Source organism: Pimephales promelas, chromosome 13 (genome assembly GCF_988280905.1).
Source record: "Pimephales promelas chromosome 13, fPimPro1.hap1.1, whole genome shotgun sequence".
In the NCBI taxonomy this organism is placed as follows: domain Eukaryota; kingdom Metazoa; phylum Chordata; class Actinopteri; order Cypriniformes; family Leuciscidae; genus Pimephales; species Pimephales promelas.
In genome coordinates this window covers 5,440,019-5,459,370 of record NC_142781.1, presented here as the reverse complement: position 1 = coordinate 5,459,370, position 19,352 = coordinate 5,440,019, and the positions used below count along the sequence as shown (strand labels likewise).

At 36.4% G+C, this 19,352-nt stretch overlaps 1 protein-coding gene across 7 annotated transcripts in view; it reads left to right on the top strand.

The window, feature by feature from the left end:
- Nucleotides 1-19,128, top strand: part of myo6a (myosin VIa) — an 87,816-nt gene extending 68,688 nt beyond the window's left edge. For 2 of the 7 annotated variants that reach the window (XM_089118360.1, XM_089118361.1), the window contains exons 25-35: nt 1,860-2,010; nt 2,087-2,295; nt 2,790-2,868; nt 7,169-7,329; nt 10,504-10,539; nt 10,778-10,816; nt 11,947-12,050; nt 12,545-12,676; nt 12,767-12,796; nt 15,165-15,383; nt 18,347-19,128. In XM_089118360.1, coding sequence (XP_088974486.1) covers nt 1,860-2,010; nt 2,087-2,295; nt 2,790-2,868; nt 7,169-7,329; nt 10,504-10,539; nt 10,778-10,816; nt 11,947-12,050; nt 12,545-12,676; nt 12,767-12,796; nt 15,165-15,383; nt 18,347-18,546 — 1,360 coding nt within the window. In that variant the 3' untranslated portion in view covers nt 18,547-19,128. The remainder of the gene's footprint in view (nt 1-1,859; nt 2,011-2,086; nt 2,296-2,789; nt 2,869-7,168; nt 7,330-10,503; nt 10,540-10,777; nt 10,817-11,946; nt 12,051-12,544; nt 12,677-12,766; nt 12,797-15,164; nt 15,384-18,346) is intronic. The other 5 variants (XM_089118363.1, XM_089118362.1, XM_089118365.1 and 2 more) reach the window with 5 other exon arrangements.
- The last annotated feature ends 224 nt before the right edge of the window (nt 19,129-19,352 follow it).

The window sequence follows — 19,352 nt, the reverse complement described above, 5'->3', positions numbered from 1 at the left end:
TACATTTACTGATACAGGTTTTAGTTACACTTTAGTTCAGGGTCCAATTCTCACTATTAACTAGTTGCTTTACTTATTAGCATGCTTATTACTACGATATTAGTACTCTTAAAGCACATATTAATGCCTTATCCTGCATGAGCATATTCTACAGCAATACCTAAACTTACTAACTATTAATAAGCAGTAATTAGGAGTTTGAGGCAAAAGTTGTAGTTAATAGTGAGAATTGGACCCTAATCTAAAGTGACCCATTTTTTAACCCGTAAGTTAATGCACTCTGAACGAACACGAATGTTAATAAATGCTGTAAAAATACACTGCTTGTTGTTCATGTTAACTAATGTATTAACTAAAGTTAACAAGTGAGACCTTATTGTAAAGTGAGACCAACATTTAAACTGTTATCATAGGACTAACACTAAGGTATATTGCCATTAGATTACTTGGATAGAATCATTTAACCTGTCCATGTAAAGTTAAATACAATGCATTTCATATATTTGTTTATTTCATGTTGGGTTGGGTTTTACCGTTTTCGAATCAATTCATCCGATTTTTTTGATATTTAGAAGAATATCAGTAACCAGACAGTTTCTGGTCTCATTGACTTCCATAGTATATTTTTTTTCCTACTATGGAAGTCAATGAGTCCAGAAACTGTCTGGTTACTGTTATTCTTTTAAATATCAGAAAATCGGCTGAATGGATTTGAAAACGGTAAAACTCAATTGTTTAACTCTGGGGGAGTGGTAAAATGAGCCTATTTCCAAAAAAAGTGGAGTATCCCTTTAATGTACATGTGGGTGCAGTTTGCTTCATGTTATATATATATATATATATATACTGTATATATATATATATTCTATTATATATATGTATACCTATACATATTATATATGTATATATATGTGTATGTATGTATATGTATTATGTATGTGATTTATATATCCCTGACATGTATCTTAAAAATTTAATTAATCAAAAGTGACAGTAAATACATTTTATATACAGTATAATACAATATTATATATATATATATATATATATATATATATATATATATAATATTGTATTATGTAATACAATATTATATTAATATAATAATACACTACTGTTCAAAACATTGGGGTCAGATTTTTTTTTCCATTCTTTTAAATATATATACACACACACACACACACACACACACACACACACACACACACACATATGTATGTGTGTGTATATATATATATATATATATATATTTTCTATATATATATATACATACATGCATACATACATGCATATATATATATATATATATATACAGTGTATATATATATATATATATATATATAGACATATGACATATGTACGTGATTTATACATCCCTTGCATATATCTTGACAGTAAAGACATTTATAATTACCATTTCAAATAAATGCTGTTCTTTTGATTTAATACTCTTTCTGTTCATCAAGGAATCCTGAAAGAAATATGCAGCAGAAAAACTGTTTTTAAACATTGATAATAATCATAAATGTTTCTTGAGATCATCATATTAGAATGATTTCTGAACTGTTTCACAATTGGTACAGTTTTTACAGTTTACTTGATCATAGGAACATATTATAATTTGTTATATATTTACATAGAAAACAGTTGTTTTACATTGTAATTATTTCACACTATTACAGTTTTGTGTTTTTTGATTTCAAATAAATGCAGCCTTGGAAAAAGTCTATCTGAACCCAAACTTTTGAACGGTGGTGTATTTGGAATAATTTCACACTGTAGAGCTGGTGAAATAATGGTATGGGCGTGAAATTACACACGGCAGCATTGATGTAAGAGTGTGTGTCTGTGTGTGTCAGGATCGACGGGCTGGTGAAGGCTCGTAACCTGAAGAAGAGTATGGAGAAGTTGAATCAGGTGGTGTCCGGACTCAAGGAGGGGAAACAGGAAATGAGCAAACACATGCAGGAACTAGATTCCTCCATCAACGCCCACATTCTCAAGATAAAGGTGTGTGTGTGTCTATCTTGAGCAGCTGGAATTCCCTGAAACCCATTTAGATAGTGAAGTGTGTGTGTCACCGTAGAGCACCGTAATGGGCCGCGTGGACATCGATCACGAGCACCAGGCTCTGGTCACTCGCTCGCAGCAGCTGCTCAGCACCATGCAGAAGAAGAAGCAGGAGGAGGAGGAGATGGAGCGCCTGAGACGCATCCAAGAGGAGATGGAGAGAGAGAGGAAGAGGCGTGATGAAGAGGAACAGAAGCGCAAACAAGAGGAAGACGATCGACGCCTGTGAGTAGACACGTCATTTATTCTCCTTCATCACGGTCCAAATCTGTGAAACAGAAAAGGTGATTTTTTTTAAAAGCATTTACTAGGTATTTGCTCTATAATAAAAGCGAATGAAGACCATAAACTATCATAAAAGCTCCGTGCTACTTTCTGAAGTCACCTGATAGCTGAAGAACAGAGCCAAAGTAAAGGGGGAACAGATTTTAACAGAAGTTGTCTTAATGAAATTTCACACTATCGATTTTATAGCGACATTTTAATCTATACTTTTCATTTTTTAAGTAGTTTTGACCTCGTAATTTCCACTCAAAATCTCATTACACGATCTTCCAATCACTTCTCCAATCATTTAGTCCACTTAAACCCTAAGATGGACAGAGTCTTTTCCTATAATTTCTTTTCCGTCTCAATACTGAAGGATGGATCGGCTCCATCGTTTAAAAGTAATCTTGTCTCCAGCTCAGCTGAAGCTTGCATGTGTCGGTCTGTTTTAGGAAAGCGGAGATGGAGCAGAAGAGAAAACAGGAAGAGGAGGAGCGTAAGAAAAGAGAGGAGGAGGAGAGGAGACTGCAGGTGAGCTCAGCGTTTTTACTCCACTGTTTGCTTCCTGTTAGTGATGGGTGATACCATTTTTTTTTTTCAATACGATACCGATACTTTCAAGGCCAGTATCGTTGATAACAATACCTCTAAACTGACCTTTTTAAATTTGAAAATTTCTTAAATAGCTTGTTTTCACGTGACGTCACGCCACTGCGTTGCCATGGCGTGAAATGCAGATGGAGGGCAGGAAGTGATTTTCTATATTTAGGAAGCACTATAACACACTCAAAATGCCTATGTTTTGCGTCGTATGGTTGCTCAAATCGATCAAACCACGAGGAGTTTTTATCGTGTGCCCAAAGTTGTTGTTCATAAGGGGGGAAAATACAAGAAATTGACAGAAAAACACCAGAAAAAATGCCTTATGTGGCTGTTTGTGTAACGTACCAGTTTCCAAACTTAGTAAAGTCAAAGTATGTCTGTAAGACGAGTTAGTTGCTGATATCTACAGGCAAATCTCTCAATTCAGTTGGAAATCGGTCCTCTTCATAACGTAAGGATCACGTCCAACATATATTTCTCTTGTAATAGCGTCTAAAGTAGTACAGTACGGATTTTCCTCCATCTCGTCCATTGCGCTCTTCACTCCTTGCCCTCCATCTGCATTCCGCGCGTCAACACAACCACATGACTGCAAACCACCTATTATTGAATTACTAAGATTAAAATGGGTAATGATACCAATTAAACGTTATATTTTAAAGGCATTTTAACATTCAATATGCCTTAATTGGAATGAAATAAAAATAAATATATTAATAAATATATAAAATGAATTATTATAAATATATAATTGTGTATTATATAAAATATTATTGGCCTATTTGAACTGTGATCACTGTAATGTCCATTTCCACTGCCAGTGACAGGCTGTTGCACCAATTAAATGTGACCTTTTTATTCTGACAGTGTAGTATGATTTATATTAAAATTAGTTATAGAATAGAAATTAAATTTTAACCAGGGGCGGCTCGCCCATAGAGGGCGCTGGGGCGCCGCCCTCCCTCCGACCTGTCTGTCTGTTTTTTTAATATATATTATAATTTATAATTTTGAAAAATAATCTGTGTTAATTATATGATAATAATGGTTTTACTTTGAAAAGTGTTTTGAACTCACCAGAATGATATTTGCATTCACTTTCGTTACGTTTATCATGTTGGTGTAGTAGTATAGCCAATAGGCTGTCTTCTCAGGGCGCCAGTTCGCTCAGCCCCACAGTGCTGGAATTTAAGCCAATGGTTCCCCGGTTGCTATGCAAAAAAGTTTATATTTTGCCAATCAGCGCCGTCAAATTTTATGGTTTGGGGGCGCTGAAAATATCGCCCACAGTATCAGATTAGGGGAGTGCACCGTGCACGCGCACCACGGGACATTTTTTTACCTCAGATGAGAGCAGAATGGCAGCGCCAGTGACGTCGAGTGGAAATAATGTAAAGTTAGTCGTGGGAATTGACCTGTCTGTCTCTGTCACTCACTCACTCACTCACACACACATAAACACTGTTTCACACACATTTGATATTAAAATAGTTATAGGAATATTAATACCTGTGTGTTTGCTTTGTTTTTGATGTTTTTAAGTTCTGAGCTAGATTACTGTTTCATACTAGTTAAAATCAACTTTCTTCTCATACTTGGGTGTTACCCTCAAGAATGTTGTCCCACCCTCTTTTTCAGAGCCTTTTCTCTCTCTCTTTCTCTAGTATCAACACATTGTTATCCATTATCCAATTGTCAATTTGTCAAACATATGTCTACAGCTGGGGATTGATTAAACTAGATTGTTGTATTACCTATTATTTTTTGTATTACCTATATTATAATTTATCAATATTATGCGTTTGCACTTTTTCTGTCAGCACACAGAGCATAATAAACATGCAACTTGTTCATTATCATTAACTGTCAAACAAATTATTATTATTGTATTATTTGACCATTGGTATTGACTGGTTTAAGTTATTTTATTGGTATAGGTAAGGGCATGGCCTAAGGCCTAAAATGCACCAGAATGCAGGAAATCACATCTACTAAATTCAAAATTTTCTGGGGGGGAATCCCCAGACCCCCCTCTTATTCAGCCCCCCCCCTACAATAATTTTCACCAGCCGCCACTGATTTTAACATTCAGTTTAAAACAATTTAATTGCACAAAGTGTGTTGGCTACAATTTGTTTATTGTGAAATAGCTCACACATATGTTTCATTTGAATCACTGATCTGTCTAATGACGATATATAGATTAGTGGTTGTCATTTGGTCTGAATGAAATGACGTGTTCCCTGTCAGTCCATGTTTGTTTGCACACCACTGTCCACACAGAGATCATACGTCATCGGCGCTTCTGTAAAGTTTGCTCACTGGTGAATGACACATAATGTAATCTAAAAATGTTGTTTCTGGTGTTTTGGAGGAGGCGAGGCTTTGGAAAGCGATTTCAATGCTATCATGCTAAAGTTAGGATTTCTCAAATCACTGATTGCACCTTTAAAGTGTAACTTCCTTGATTTTCAACCTGCTTTGTATTAATAATAATAATAATTTTGTATATAATTATATATATTATTTAAATAAAATAATTAACTTTGTATTGTCACAGTGTCGGTAGTAATTGTAAATCAACCATGTTCATTGAAAGTATCAAAATAAACAATGTTCATTTACAAATGTTACCAAGAAATTCACATTTACTCGTCAGCAAAAATACTTTTAACGGTTTTTGTGAAAATACGGAAGTAAAATAATGACAAATGTTTTGAAACATAACATAATTTAACATAATTAATTTATTGGTAATTTATGCTCTCATTTAGACAATTATACTGTTTCCCTTTCATATTTCACTTCCAAAATATTCAAACGGATCAAAAACACAACCTATAATATTCAACAGACAATATTCGGTCCATTTTATTTCACTTCCACAAGTTCAGTGGTTCAAATATGACAGTAAATTCAATGTTGACATCCAGGAACTGCAGGAAAAGCAGTAGATTACAGAGCATAATCTCCATTTGCTGTTAGACGACCTCACCAGCAGGGGGTGAGAGCAAGTTCGAGCAAGCCATTAATTCATTCACAAAATATATTAAGCTTGTGTTCAGTGCCTTTTTTTAAGGCTTTTAACCAAAAACCCATTTAAAAAAACAATGTTTTTTGGACGATGGAACAGGAAGTGAGAACTCATTTATTGGTTTTGGCCTACAAAAATACATCATCACTCCAACACTGTATAGCAGAGGACGGATCCCGAACCGGCTCTCCCGAGTCTACTCTTGTGTTTGGTGCTGATTAACACCTTTGCTAATACCCAAATCTGACCGGATGTTTGAGTGTAGTTGTGTAATGTGTAGTTGCGCAGCACTGTGTGTACCAGGGTAGTCTGTCTGAGCTGACAAATCACATAATATTAGGATGTCCTGTTAAGACCTGGGTGTTATATTAGATTGCAACCTGCCTGCATTTTCACATTTAGCTCCGAAGCTCTGGAATAGCCTTCCTGATATTGTCCGTTGCTCAGACTCGCTCTCCCAGTTTAAAACTAGACTAAAGACGCATTTATTTACGCAATTAAATTGTCACTAGTTAAAATGTCTATTCTTGATATCAACAATTCAATTGTTACTAGTAAAAATGATCATTTTTGATATCTCAAAATGTATTTCTGATATCAATATTATTTCAGATATCTAAAATGGCTTTCTTACTAGTAACAATCACGTTCATGATATCAGAAATGAGCATTGTCACTAGTGAAAATTGAATTATTGATATCAGAAATGAACATTGTTACTAGTAGCATTTCAATTGTGGATATCAAGAATAACATTTCAACTAGTAACAATTGAATTCTTGATATCAAAAATAAAGGTTTTTACTAGTAATAATTGTATTTCTCATATGTGAAATGGAATTTCAGCTGGTAAGAAATCAATTCTTGACAACAATTGGTTTTGAATGGCAGCCTATGGTGACATTTCACTAGTGAAAATACAATTGTTGATATCAAGAATTCATATCCTGGAAATGAATAAAAGCTAAAACGGCCTGCCATACCCCGACTGAGCCTGGGTTCTCCCAATGTTTTTTTTTTCTCCATCGGGTCACTTGATGGAGTTTTTCGGTTCCTTGCCACTGTTGCCTTTGGCTTGCTCAGTTGGGGATATTCAGATTAAATGACTCTACCAGAGCTATATAAATATATTTGACTTGAGCTACGCATGATTTGAGTGCTGAATATTATGTTGGTGTGACTTGTGTTCCTCAGGAGGAGATGGACCTGCAGCTGGAGGCCGAGAGGGAGCAGGAGACGTCCCGACAGGCGGTGCTGGAGCAAGAGCGGCGGGACAGAGAGCTGGCCCTGCGGATCGCTCAGAGCGAGGCCGAGCTCATCCCAGAGGAGACGCCTGTGGAAGCCGCATCGCGCAGGTGTGAAGCCGCCGCCAGCTGTCCAGAACGGGCCTTTACCCTAAACACACCCCACAGGACGAGCTTACCTCACACTCATTCACACATATTCAAACTCCCTACAGTACATGTACTTTACACATGCTTTTAAACATTAGAGAGTATTTGGTAACACTTTATTTGAATGGGTGTGCATGAGACTGACATGACACTGTCATAAACATGACATAACACCTGCCATGAACATGAAGGAGTCTTTATGAATGTTTATGACTGTTGTCATTAAGTGTCATTCGGTAAATTATGACACTTCTAATGCAAAGTTGACATTGTTTCAAATGTCTTTGTTATGACAACTTGACATTAACCAAGAAATCATGTCATAACAGGTCTAATTATCAAACTTAAAGAAGTTATTTAGCTTTGTGTTAACATTACATTACCCTGTCATATGTTATGGTTGGTTTTGACTTTGGCCGTCATGACACCATAATGCTGTCATGAATATTTGACTTGTCCTCAAGTAAAGTGGAACACATTGTACTAGTTATAAAGATGTCATTAAGGGTTATTACACTGTCAAATGCTGTCAAACAACAGTGGCATTAATATTTCCCCTTACCTCAAGTAAAGTGGAACACGTTGGACTAATTATAAAGAAGTCAGGTTGACAGGTTATGATTTCTTGGTTAATGTCAAGTTGTCATAATCAAGACATTTTTTGTCTTTGTTAATGTCAAGTTGTCATAACAAAGACATTTGAAACAATGTCAACTTTGCATTAAAAGTGTCATAATTTACCGAATGACACTTAATGACAACAGTCATAAACATTCATAAAGACTCCTTCATGTTCATGACAGGTGTCATGTCAGTCTTATGCACACCCCTTCAAATAAAGTGTTACCGAGTATTTTCCTACAAACACAGTCAATCATACAGCTACAGGTTAAAGGATTGTTCCGGGTTCAATGCAAGTTTAGCTTAGTGTAATGCTCTTATAATGGAAGTCAGCGGGGCAGGGATCAGTTTGTGCCGGAACAAGCCAGATCCGCCTCCTCATTTGGTGGAGTTTTTAAGTTGTGACGTGTGCACATATGCTCAGGAAAATTAGATATAACTAGAAATAACTTGCTAAATCCATGTTGAACGTATAAAAAGTTATTAAAGGAGTAGTTCACTTTTTAAAAAAAACTTAATTACTTATTTAATGCTGATAATTTACTCACCCCCGTGTCATCCAAGATGTCCATGTCTTTCTTTCTTCAGTCGAAAAGAAATTAAGGTTTTTGATGAAAACATTCCAAGATTTTCTCTATATAATGGACTTCATTGGGAACCAAACGGTTCAAGGTCCAAAACACACTTTCAGTGCAAACTGAAAACTGTTCAAAGGGCTTTAAACGATGCCAGACGATGAATAAGGGTCTTATCAAGCAAAACGATCGCTCATTTAATAAATAAATAACAAAGTTTAAGTTTTATAAGCTTAAATTCTCGCCTTGCTCTGTACTGCGATGCTCTCTTGTTCGAACTGGTTCATCAAAATCAACAAATCTTTTCATTGGTTGAATGAACCAAATGACTCAGAAAAATATTTGTTCATTTTGATGAACCAGTTCGAACAGGAGAGTCACGAACACGCATCACAGAACAGAGCAAGGCGAGCATTTGAGCTTATAAAACGTAAACTTTGTTATTTATTAACCCTTGTGCTGCATTCGATTTTTAACACCGTTGAGTGCATTAAGGGCCAAAAATGGCCACATATTAAACATTGCCTAAAATATTATATATTATTATTATTTTCCACTTTTACCAAGTTAAATCTTTTAACCAGCATCAGTCCTCATCATAACTACCAAAAATGTATTCAATTTCAGGATTTTAACCCTTTAATTACCAGTTTTGTTTGCGAAACCATCGATTTGTATAAGAGGAAAAAACACAAAAAATAAATTATTTTCAATAAACTAAATGCAAAGAGAAAACTTTAGATTTGGATTATCTTTGCAAAAAATCCCACTTAGCGCGTTATAGAGACCAAAAATGGCCACCTATTAAACATTGCCTATTGCCTAAAATAAGGTGCATTTCCACCCATAGGGAATAAATATGTAGTGACGTCATCTGGTGGAATACACTATATAATGCAAATATAATGCTTTTGCTTCAAAATGAAAGGATGTTTGTGCAAAAATCATGTTTCATGTATTACTGACAGCCTCAGATTTAAACAACGTTTTAATGGGTTTCAATGGGCCATTTTTGGTCTTTATGGTGCTGAGTGTTACTATTTGATCTACACAGTGTGTGTTATACATATTTTGCAAAATGGGATCACATTTTTTACATGTATCCAAAAAGTCACAATTTTGCCAAATTTCATACCATTTGCATTAAAACAGCCAAAATGGTCAAAGAAATTAAACTGCAAAAGACCAAAAATGTCCCTAATGCAGCATAAGGGTTAAATGAGCGATCGTTTCGCTTGATAAGACCCTTATTCATCGTCTGGAATCGCTTAAAGCCCTTTGAACAGTTTGCACTGAAAGTGTGTTTTGGACCTTGAACCGTTTGGTTCCCATTGAAGTCCATTATATGGAGAAAAATGCTGGAATGTTTTCATCAAAAACCTTAATTTCTTTTCGACTGAAGAAAGAAAGACATGGACATCTTGGATGACATGGGGGTGAGTAAATTATCAGCAAAAGTGTTTTTAAAAGTGAACTACTCTTAAGAAGTGGAAAAAAAGCAGCCACAAAGCGGTCCATGCCATGTGTTGGCAATGATCAACTGGATTTGACCGCTATTCGCATTTCCAACGCGTGACAAGCATTTAGAATAGATCAACTTTGATGCTCTTCTGTTATCTGTGAAACATGTTTCTGAAACATGTCATCGAAAGTTACTATAAAGATTTCTATTTAAAAACAAAACGCTGTTCTTTTGAACGGTCTATTCATCAGAGAATCCTGGAGAAATAAGCGTGTCAGGGTTTCCACAAAAATATGAAGTCACTGAGATGTAATAAAAAGAATGAAGTGAAATATAGTCGTTTGGCTTGTCTTGAACCTGGAGCACTCTTCTAAAGCACTGATGGTGGTGGGATTATGAGTCTTGTTGAATAACCGACGGACGCTTTGATTGGTCTCTCCGTCACATATGTAATGCTCTTCCTGTCTGTTTTTACAGTGTTGCACCACCACAAAAGCTCAAGAGCTTGACCATGTAGGTTACATTTTCACTGTCTCCTATTGAAATCTTGATTGTTTACTGCTAATTATTAGATTAGTTTGGTAGTTTTGTAAAACATTTCATGAAACTAGAATTTATTATTATCATCACCATGAGCTTAAATTAGGTCCAACTGGGAATCTTGGTGGTAAAATGCACAAATGGAGGGAATATTCTTTATTGCTGACGTCATATACTAACATATGTACGGTGCAATAATCATGTCCTTTAGGGAGGAAATGGCCAAGGAAATGTCTGATCTTCTGGCTCGGTGGGTAGAAGAGTTTGTTATCACTACAGAAATACACAACCGAAAATCTAAACCTTATCCACTGAAAAAAAAAAAATGACCTTGATAAAGAGTCTAAAATGAATCTTCAGTCCAATCACACAAATTAATCCACGGTCACGTCTAGTTTTATTTCTTCTGTCCACGAATGAATGGGTTTCCTACTTGTAATTTGAATAATGCCAATTTTTTTTTTTCTGAAATTGATCTTCCTGTTATTGGTGTTGTGATGTTTAAACTCTTCTCTTCTTCTACCGATCTCTCTTACTTCTCACAATTTAATGAATGTAGCCATTTTTGTCGCAAAATAAATGTTTATTACCATGTATTTAATTTAGTTATTCATATAAGTGTGTTTATTGTTTGTAGTGTAAATGTATCTTCTGTAACTCCACTCTACTTTAAAGGAGTAGTTCACTTTAAAAAAAAACTTTTGCTGATAATTTACTCACCCCCATGTCATCCAAGATGTCCACGTCTTTTTTTTGTTCAGTCGAAATGAAATTAAGGTTTTTGATGAAAACATTCCAGGATTTTTCTTCATATAATGGACTTCAATGGGAACCAAACGGTTCAAGGTCCAAATGAGAGTTTAAAAAGGCCTTTAAACGACACCAGACGATTCGAGTCATGACTCGAAAAAAGATTTGTTCATTTTGATGAACAAGTTCGAACAGGAGAGTCATGAACGCGCATCACAGAAAAGAGCAAGGCGAGGATTTGAGCTTATAAAACTTAAACTTTTGTATTTATTTATTAAATGAGCGATCGTTTCGCTTGATAAGACCCTTATTCATCATCTGGAATCGTTTAAAGCCCTTTGAACAATTTGCACTGAAACTCTCTTTTGGACCTTGAACCGTTTGGTTCCCATTGAAGTACATTATATGGAGAAAAATATAATGGAATGTTTTCATCAAAAACCTTTTTCTTTTTGACTGAAGAAAGAAAGACATGGACATCTTGAATGACATGGGGGTGAGTAAATTGTCAGCAAAAGTTTTTTTTTTTTTTAAACACCTTTAAAGCTAGTTTCTGTCAAATGCCTAGTGTAAAATGCATCAGTAATTTCTCCTCATTTGGTTTTGTTTGTGTTGTTTCCATGGATTCAGAAGTCCACAGGTGACCGCCACAAATGCCCAAGTTGATGTCAAGAAATATGAGCTCAGCAAGTGGAAATATGCTGAATTACGGGATGCCATCAATACATCCTGTGGTAGGAAAGCTTTTATTTGTTTTTGTTTTTCTATCAGTAAATTTGAACAGAATTTGTTTGCTTTTATTTGTTCCTGCTTTTCAATGGAAAACAATTTTATGACCGGTCCAAACCATAAATTAAATTGCTTCTGTTTGCATTCTTAGCCAATTTCATACAGATTTTCTCTTTCGAAATCATATTATCAGCGTAACAAGTCAAGTAAATAGAGTATTTCTTTTTGGTATGCCCCCCTTTTGCACTCAATCTGGCCTGAACAAAACCTGATCTGAGCATCTTTTGGCATCTTGTGTTGCTCAATATCATAAATTGGCTTGATTCACTTGATTATTAACCTTAACATCTGAAGATTTTACCTTTTGTATTAAATGTTCCAAAATCGGTCAAAAAGATTCTTCTTACATAATCTGCTGAAAAATCGTTTCTGTGCTTTATTTCTTTGGTGAGTAACTTTATTCTGAGTTATGATAATGTAAATGTGTTTCTCCGTGTAGATATCGAGTTGTTGGCTGCGTGTCGTGAGGAGTTTCACCGCAGACTGAAGGTGTATCACGCGTGGAAGTCAAAGAACAAGAAACGCAACACTCAGGACGAGCAGAGGGCGCCGAAAGCCATCACAGACTACGGTGAGAAATCCCACAAATCCCAGCGGGAAACTCATTTCACGTTGTGGGCAGAAATAAATTTTTGTCGGTGTTTTTTGTTTTTTGTAATAGTTGATATAATTGAAAGCAAAGCCTTCATCGGTAAGTGTGGACAAAACACTAAAAAGTTAACATAACTAAAAGGTCTAATAAAATGAAAAGAGCCTAACTCACTTATTTAGAAAACAATATTTACTATAAATAAAATATCCCTCTTTCCCTGCTGCTTTCCAAACTATTTGTAAAATGTTTACACTACTGGTCACCAAAGCTGCCATTTATTCAATTGAAAATACAGTTAAAAACAGTAGTATTGTTTTCATGTAATGTTTTTATGTAATTTATTCCTGTGATCAAAGCTGTATTTTCAGTACAGCAGTCTTCAGTGTCCCATGATCCTACAGAAATCATTCTGATATGATGATCTGAGGCTCAAGAAACATTTCTGAATATTATCAATGTTGAAAAAGGTTGTGCTGCTTCATATTTTGAAGGATTCTTTTAATAAATACAAAGTTCAAAAGAACATTTTATTTGAATTTTTTGTTTGTAACAAACATTTTTAATATCTAAAATTTCCTAAAATTAGTATTAATTTCCCACCGCCTTAAAAAAGTAAAAAATACCTATCCCCATTAAATCATTGATATGAATTTAGGTGAATATGAGGGAATGGCTTTATTGATGTGTATATGAAGAGTTCAGATGCAAAAGCCTCAAAGTGCCATTTGAAATTTTCTTCTAGAATGATCATTTTTATCAAGCTTGTATATTTAAGTTCAGTGATTTCACTTAAATGGCATTGATAATTACCTATTAATTGTTATTTAAGTGAAATTACTGCACTTAAATATACAAGTTTGATAAAAATCATCATTAAAGAAGGACATTTCAAATGGCATTTAGAGGCTTTTGCATCTGAACTCTTCATATATTGACTTATAGATTTGCTAGGTCTGATTTTGGACTCAGGTCTGATGTTTCTTTTGTTCCATTGACGTTCCATTCATTTTTAGCTGACCATTCATGATGCTCTTTGAATCAGATCCACGCATGCAGAGTCCAGTATTACCTTACCTTACCTTTCATTCAGATAAAGAACATTTAATCTTTTATCAATCAATATAACTTCTATAATTGCTGCCAATGAAATGAACTGAAAGCTTCATGTCGAAGGTCAGCATAAAAATAGCATTTCTGTTAATGAGTCAGTTCAGCTTGCTCTGTTGGTATGGTTTCATATTATACGATGGGCGGCGGTTCCAGGTCTGAGATTAGCCCTGTTCTCACTGGTGTTCCCCAGGGCTCAGTCTTGGGCCCTCTGCTCTTTGATGTTTATCTGTCACTACTTGGTCATTTGTTGTGATCACTTAGCCTCCATTATCACTTTTATGCTGATGATACGCAGATTAGAAAATGCCAATATAACAGAGACCGGTGGAGATGACAGCACAGAATAAAGCCAGTAAAGTTGTAAATTAGACAACATCTACAGTGTATTGCAGACCCCTCCATGTTGCTGCTGTTGTTTTTGGTGTATAACTACACAACACAACAGCGTTGCCATTAGGGTTGGGTATCGTTTGAATTTGAACGATTCTGATTCCGATTCCTTGTTTCGATTCCGCTTCCTAACGATTCTCGATTCCGATTCTTTTAAGAGGCAGGGTCAAAAAAGTTTAGCTAACCTTGCTGACCAACGGCCTTTCTGAAGGAAATAATCCTTTCTGAAGGAAATACTCCTTCTGTAAAAATACTCCTTTTGTCACAAATTTTGCATTTTGCCGAGATTTCGTTATTTTTAGAAAAGTGAAGCCACACTTTGGACCGCCGACGTAAGGTACTCCTGTTCGACTCGCGTGGTTATGCCAACACTTCCGGTAGACGCTTATTCATTGGTGTTGTTCAGCAGCTTCTTCGTCCGCTCGGCGGACTGTAAATATCGAAACTAGGAATCGAAATTTTAACTTTTGAACGATTCCGGGAAAAACGAAAAGTTTGTCCCGATTCCAATCGATACTCGATTCTCGATACCCAACCATAGTTGCCATAGAAACCAATGGAGATATTCCAGAAAAACGAAAGAGCGGCACGGTGACGGGACACACAAATCAGATCTGAACAGATGTAATACACAGTGTGGACATCAATAATTTAAATCAGATTCGGATACACGAATAATCAGATTTGGACTGACGGTGTGAACCGCCTTGGAATATTTCATATTTATATACTATTATATGTAGCCATGTGGATTGGGAGTTTTGGACCAATGATATTACACTGGGCGGAGCTTAACAGATGCATCATAATAGAAAACATGACAAAGTCTTGATGCACATGGCTTGACTGCTTGTGGCCGAGATTCATACTGACGCTTTATCTTGTGGCAGCTGGCTAGGAGATGTTAGGAGAATTGGATTGTGTTTTTCTAGCACTATAACGGTGTTGTCTTCCCATCATCCTCCAGCCCAGCAAAACCCCGTCGTGCCTGTAGTGCCTCGGCAGCAAGAGATCGTCATGAACAGACAGCAGCGCTTCTTCCGCATTCCCTTCATCCGACCCGGAGACCATTTCAAAGACCCGCAGAACACGAAGAAAGGATGGTGGTACGCCCACTTCGATGGGGCGTGGATCGCCAGACAGATGGAGCTGCACCCCGATAAACACCCCATTCTGCTGGTGGCAGGTGCCCTTCACTTTCACTCACCTTTATTTCTCTCGTTCGTCAGTTCACTACCTGTAATTTCTAAGAGAAGCTGCTGGTGTCAGTGTGTTATCTTTCTGATAACCTTATCAGTACTAGACAATGTTTCTAAAATCACGCCTGCAGCACTGTATGTGTGTCCTAATACTGATAGTCAAATAGTAGTAATGATAGTAAATACATTTTTATGGGTTTATTACTTGCATACATCATGGCTAAAAATGCAGTAACACTTTAGTATGGGGAACACAAATTTACCATTAACTACGACTTTTGCCTCACTCGTAATTACTGCTTAATAAAAGTTAGTAAGGTAGTTGTTCAGTTTAGGTATTGGGTGGATTAAGGGATACGACATTAATATGTGCTTTATAAGTACTAATAAACAGCCAATATCCTAGTTAGTGTTGTCAAAAGTACCGACTTCAGGACTTAAACACCTCTGATTGGCCATTGTGTTGACGCGCTCAACAAATGTCTCTGATTGGCCAATGGCACAATTTTTAAGTTCTAGAACTCGAATGGTACGCTCACACCGGACGCGAATATCGCGTCAGGCGTGAATGATTTCAATGTTAAATCAATGCAAAGATGCGTTACGCGCGTGAAAAATTCCTGCGGCACGTCTCATTCTCGCGTCAAGTTCGCGCCAATGGCACGTGATGATTTAGTTAGTGCCATTTGTGCATTCACGCGTTTGACGCGAATTTGCATCTGCCGCCCGAGTTGAAAAATCTGAAATTTGAATTCGCGCCGCGTTAACCAATCAGGAGCCTAGCTGCTTGCTCACGTGGTGAAGTGTCTGGATGCTTCAATAAATTATTTTGTATATGACTAAATGCATGGTGGGATTATGCACAACAAAGCAAATATTTTATCACTTAACTTTATTTCAATATACGAGACATGTTCATTTTGTATTGAATGTTAGGGTAACACTTTATTTGAAGGGGTGTGCATAAGACTGACATAACACTGTCATAAACATGACATAACACCTGTCGTGAACATGAAGGAGTCTTTATGAATGTTTTTATGACTTGTCATTCGGTAAATTATGACACTTTTAATGCAAAGTTGACATTGTTTAAAATGTCTTTGTTATGACAACTTGACATTAACCAAGAAATCATAACATGTCAACCTGCCATCTTTATAACTAGTACAACGTGTTCCACTTTACTTGAGGTAAGGGGAAATATTAATGACACTGTTGTTAAACATTTGACAGTGTAATAACCCTTAATGACATCTTTATAACTAGAACAATGTGTTCCACTTTACTTGAGGACAAGTAAAATATTCATGACACAGTTATAATGGTGTCATGACGGCCAAAGTCAAAACCAACCACATATGGCAGGGTAATGTAATGTTAACGCAAAGCTAAATAACTTCTTTAAGTTTGATTTGATTATTTCGATTTGATTATTTAAGTTATGACATATTTGTGACAGGTTATGATTTCTTGGTTATTGTCAAGTTGTCATAACAAAGACATTTTAAACAATGTCAACTTTGCATTAAATGTGTCATAATTTACCGAATGACACTTAATGACAACAGTCATAAACATTCATAAAGACTCCTTCATGTTTATGACAGTGTCATGTCAGTCTTATGCACACCCCTTCAAATAAAGTGTTACCAATGTTATTCATTCCATATCTAGATTATATGAAATAGTATTATGATGTAAAGACAATCAACATATGTGCATAAGTTCGTGTCTGGACGTGAGAGAGAACAAAATCACAGGACAGGTTAATAACTTTTGGAAGCTGGCTCTATTTATCATCAAAACAAAAATAAATGACAGCTAGATTAGGTGGATGAGGGCGAAGGTGATCCTCGCTCTGATGCGGGACAACAGGTCATCAAACTGGGCGCGGGACAGACGGAAGTACCGCTGACAGCGGCCATCATCCAGGTGCGAGCAAATGGTGAAACTAGCTAAACGGCGGGTGGACACAAATATGGCGACGATGATCCCCACGCCGCTGTTGTAGCTCTCCAGAGCAAATACAGTGCGGTGAATCTCTCGATGAATGCTCGATCAACATAAACAAAGATGGCCGTCAACAGGTTTCGGTTTTGACGCGCGTAAATTTCGCTTCAAACTTTTTATTTTACCCGCGTCAGTTTCGCTTTTGACGCGCAAATTAACACAAAGTGGTCAAGCGTCAAACTAGACGCGGTAGACACGAATTTGACGCGTTATTCGCGTCCGGTGTGAACGTAGCATAATCCTAGTAATATGCATGCTAATAAGCAACTAGTTAATTGTGAGAATTGAACTCGAAAATAAAACCAAAAATACTGCTATCCATATCCAGTGTGCTATTTTACTAAATATCGTACAAAACTGCATGCATTTTGCGTAAGAACATGGTTTTGGCTACTGGCAACATGAGTCACGACTTGAATATGGTTATAATGTTGATCTAGCTTACTGCTAGTTTCGTATAGCAAACGAACTAACACGTAGTATAACTTTCAACACGCATTTAAATGCAGTTTAGTGTGATAGTGTAACGTTAGACCAAGTGAAGCAGCGCTGCGTTACCTCACAAGTTTCATTCGAACTGACCTGTGTGAGTAATCCAGCACTCGTGGGCAGTTTGGTCCTTTATATCCGCGGGACTCGCGTGTGATTTATCTCTCTTTAGCAATCGCGCTCTGCTTCATACAACTGTAATGTTAAAAAACAACTCATCCATAAACATTATTAGATCCATCAGCTTGACAGCAAGTCCCATCATTCAGCTAATCACTGCGTCATCAACCTACGCCTTTGTTATTGTTGGAAACTGCGCCCTCTTGTGGCGAAAAAATCGCACATATTTGCCAAAAAAAGGATGTATTTTCTCTGTATCGAGCAAAAGTTGTACATCGCTTCATTCCTTGTTCAGTTCCAAGCGCAGTGTCTGTCTGTGTGTTGATAGGTAAGGACGATATGGAGATGTGTGAGTTGAGTCTGGAGGAGACCGGTTTGACACGGAAGCGAGGCGCTGAGATTCTGCCCCGCCAGTTTGAGGAAATCTGGGAGCGCTGCGGAGGCGTCCAGTACCTCAGAAGCGCCATCGAGAGCAGGCAGGCCCGACCCACATACGCCACTGCCATGCTACAGAGCATGCTCAAATAAACACACACACACACACACACTTTAGTTTCATGAGGGAAGGCTGCCAGCTCTTACATAACCAGCACTGACTTTCACTTAATACTTTTTTTTATTCTTATTCTGTTTTTTTTTTTTTGTTCTCTTTAAGAGCTTCTTTTTAGTTGCCGTTTCATTTTTTTTTTATTTGAGTTTCTGGTGCGTTGAATCATCTCATTGATCTTTAATTACTGTTCTTCACAGTGTAATTGCCTCTAATCTGCCTCTTATTATAATTTACTCAATGTAATATTTTGGTATGAGATGTGATCAGTAATCCATAAATACATCCTCCTGTAGAGAAGTTCAACAAGTGTGTCTTTTCCTAACGTTTAAATCAGTCTCGCATTGAAGGAAAGCTCCTCTCTGACTTGCAGATGTAAATACTGATATTGTTCAGCACTTTACTCTATTTTGAGTTTTGTTTTTCACTGTGAGTTTAACTGCTTGCAAAAAGTATTTACGAAAGCTACAGTAAATACAATAACTCTGGTAAGTAATGACGACTAAATTATGACTTTTGAATGGAAAATGTTTAATAAAAGAATAATGATTTTAATAATATAATTTAGTCATTCTTGTGATATTGTTATTTTCCCTTATTTTGTAACATTATAATTTAGCAAATGATGCAATAAGATCAGTCTACAAAGCACAGTCTGTAATTGTGATATCTGACCAAATATGTATCTATGAGCAATATGCAAATGAGATTTATTTCTATAAACACAGTGAAGATTTGTATCAAACTAAACAAGGTACTGGTGTAGGCATGATCTGTCCAGCTAAAT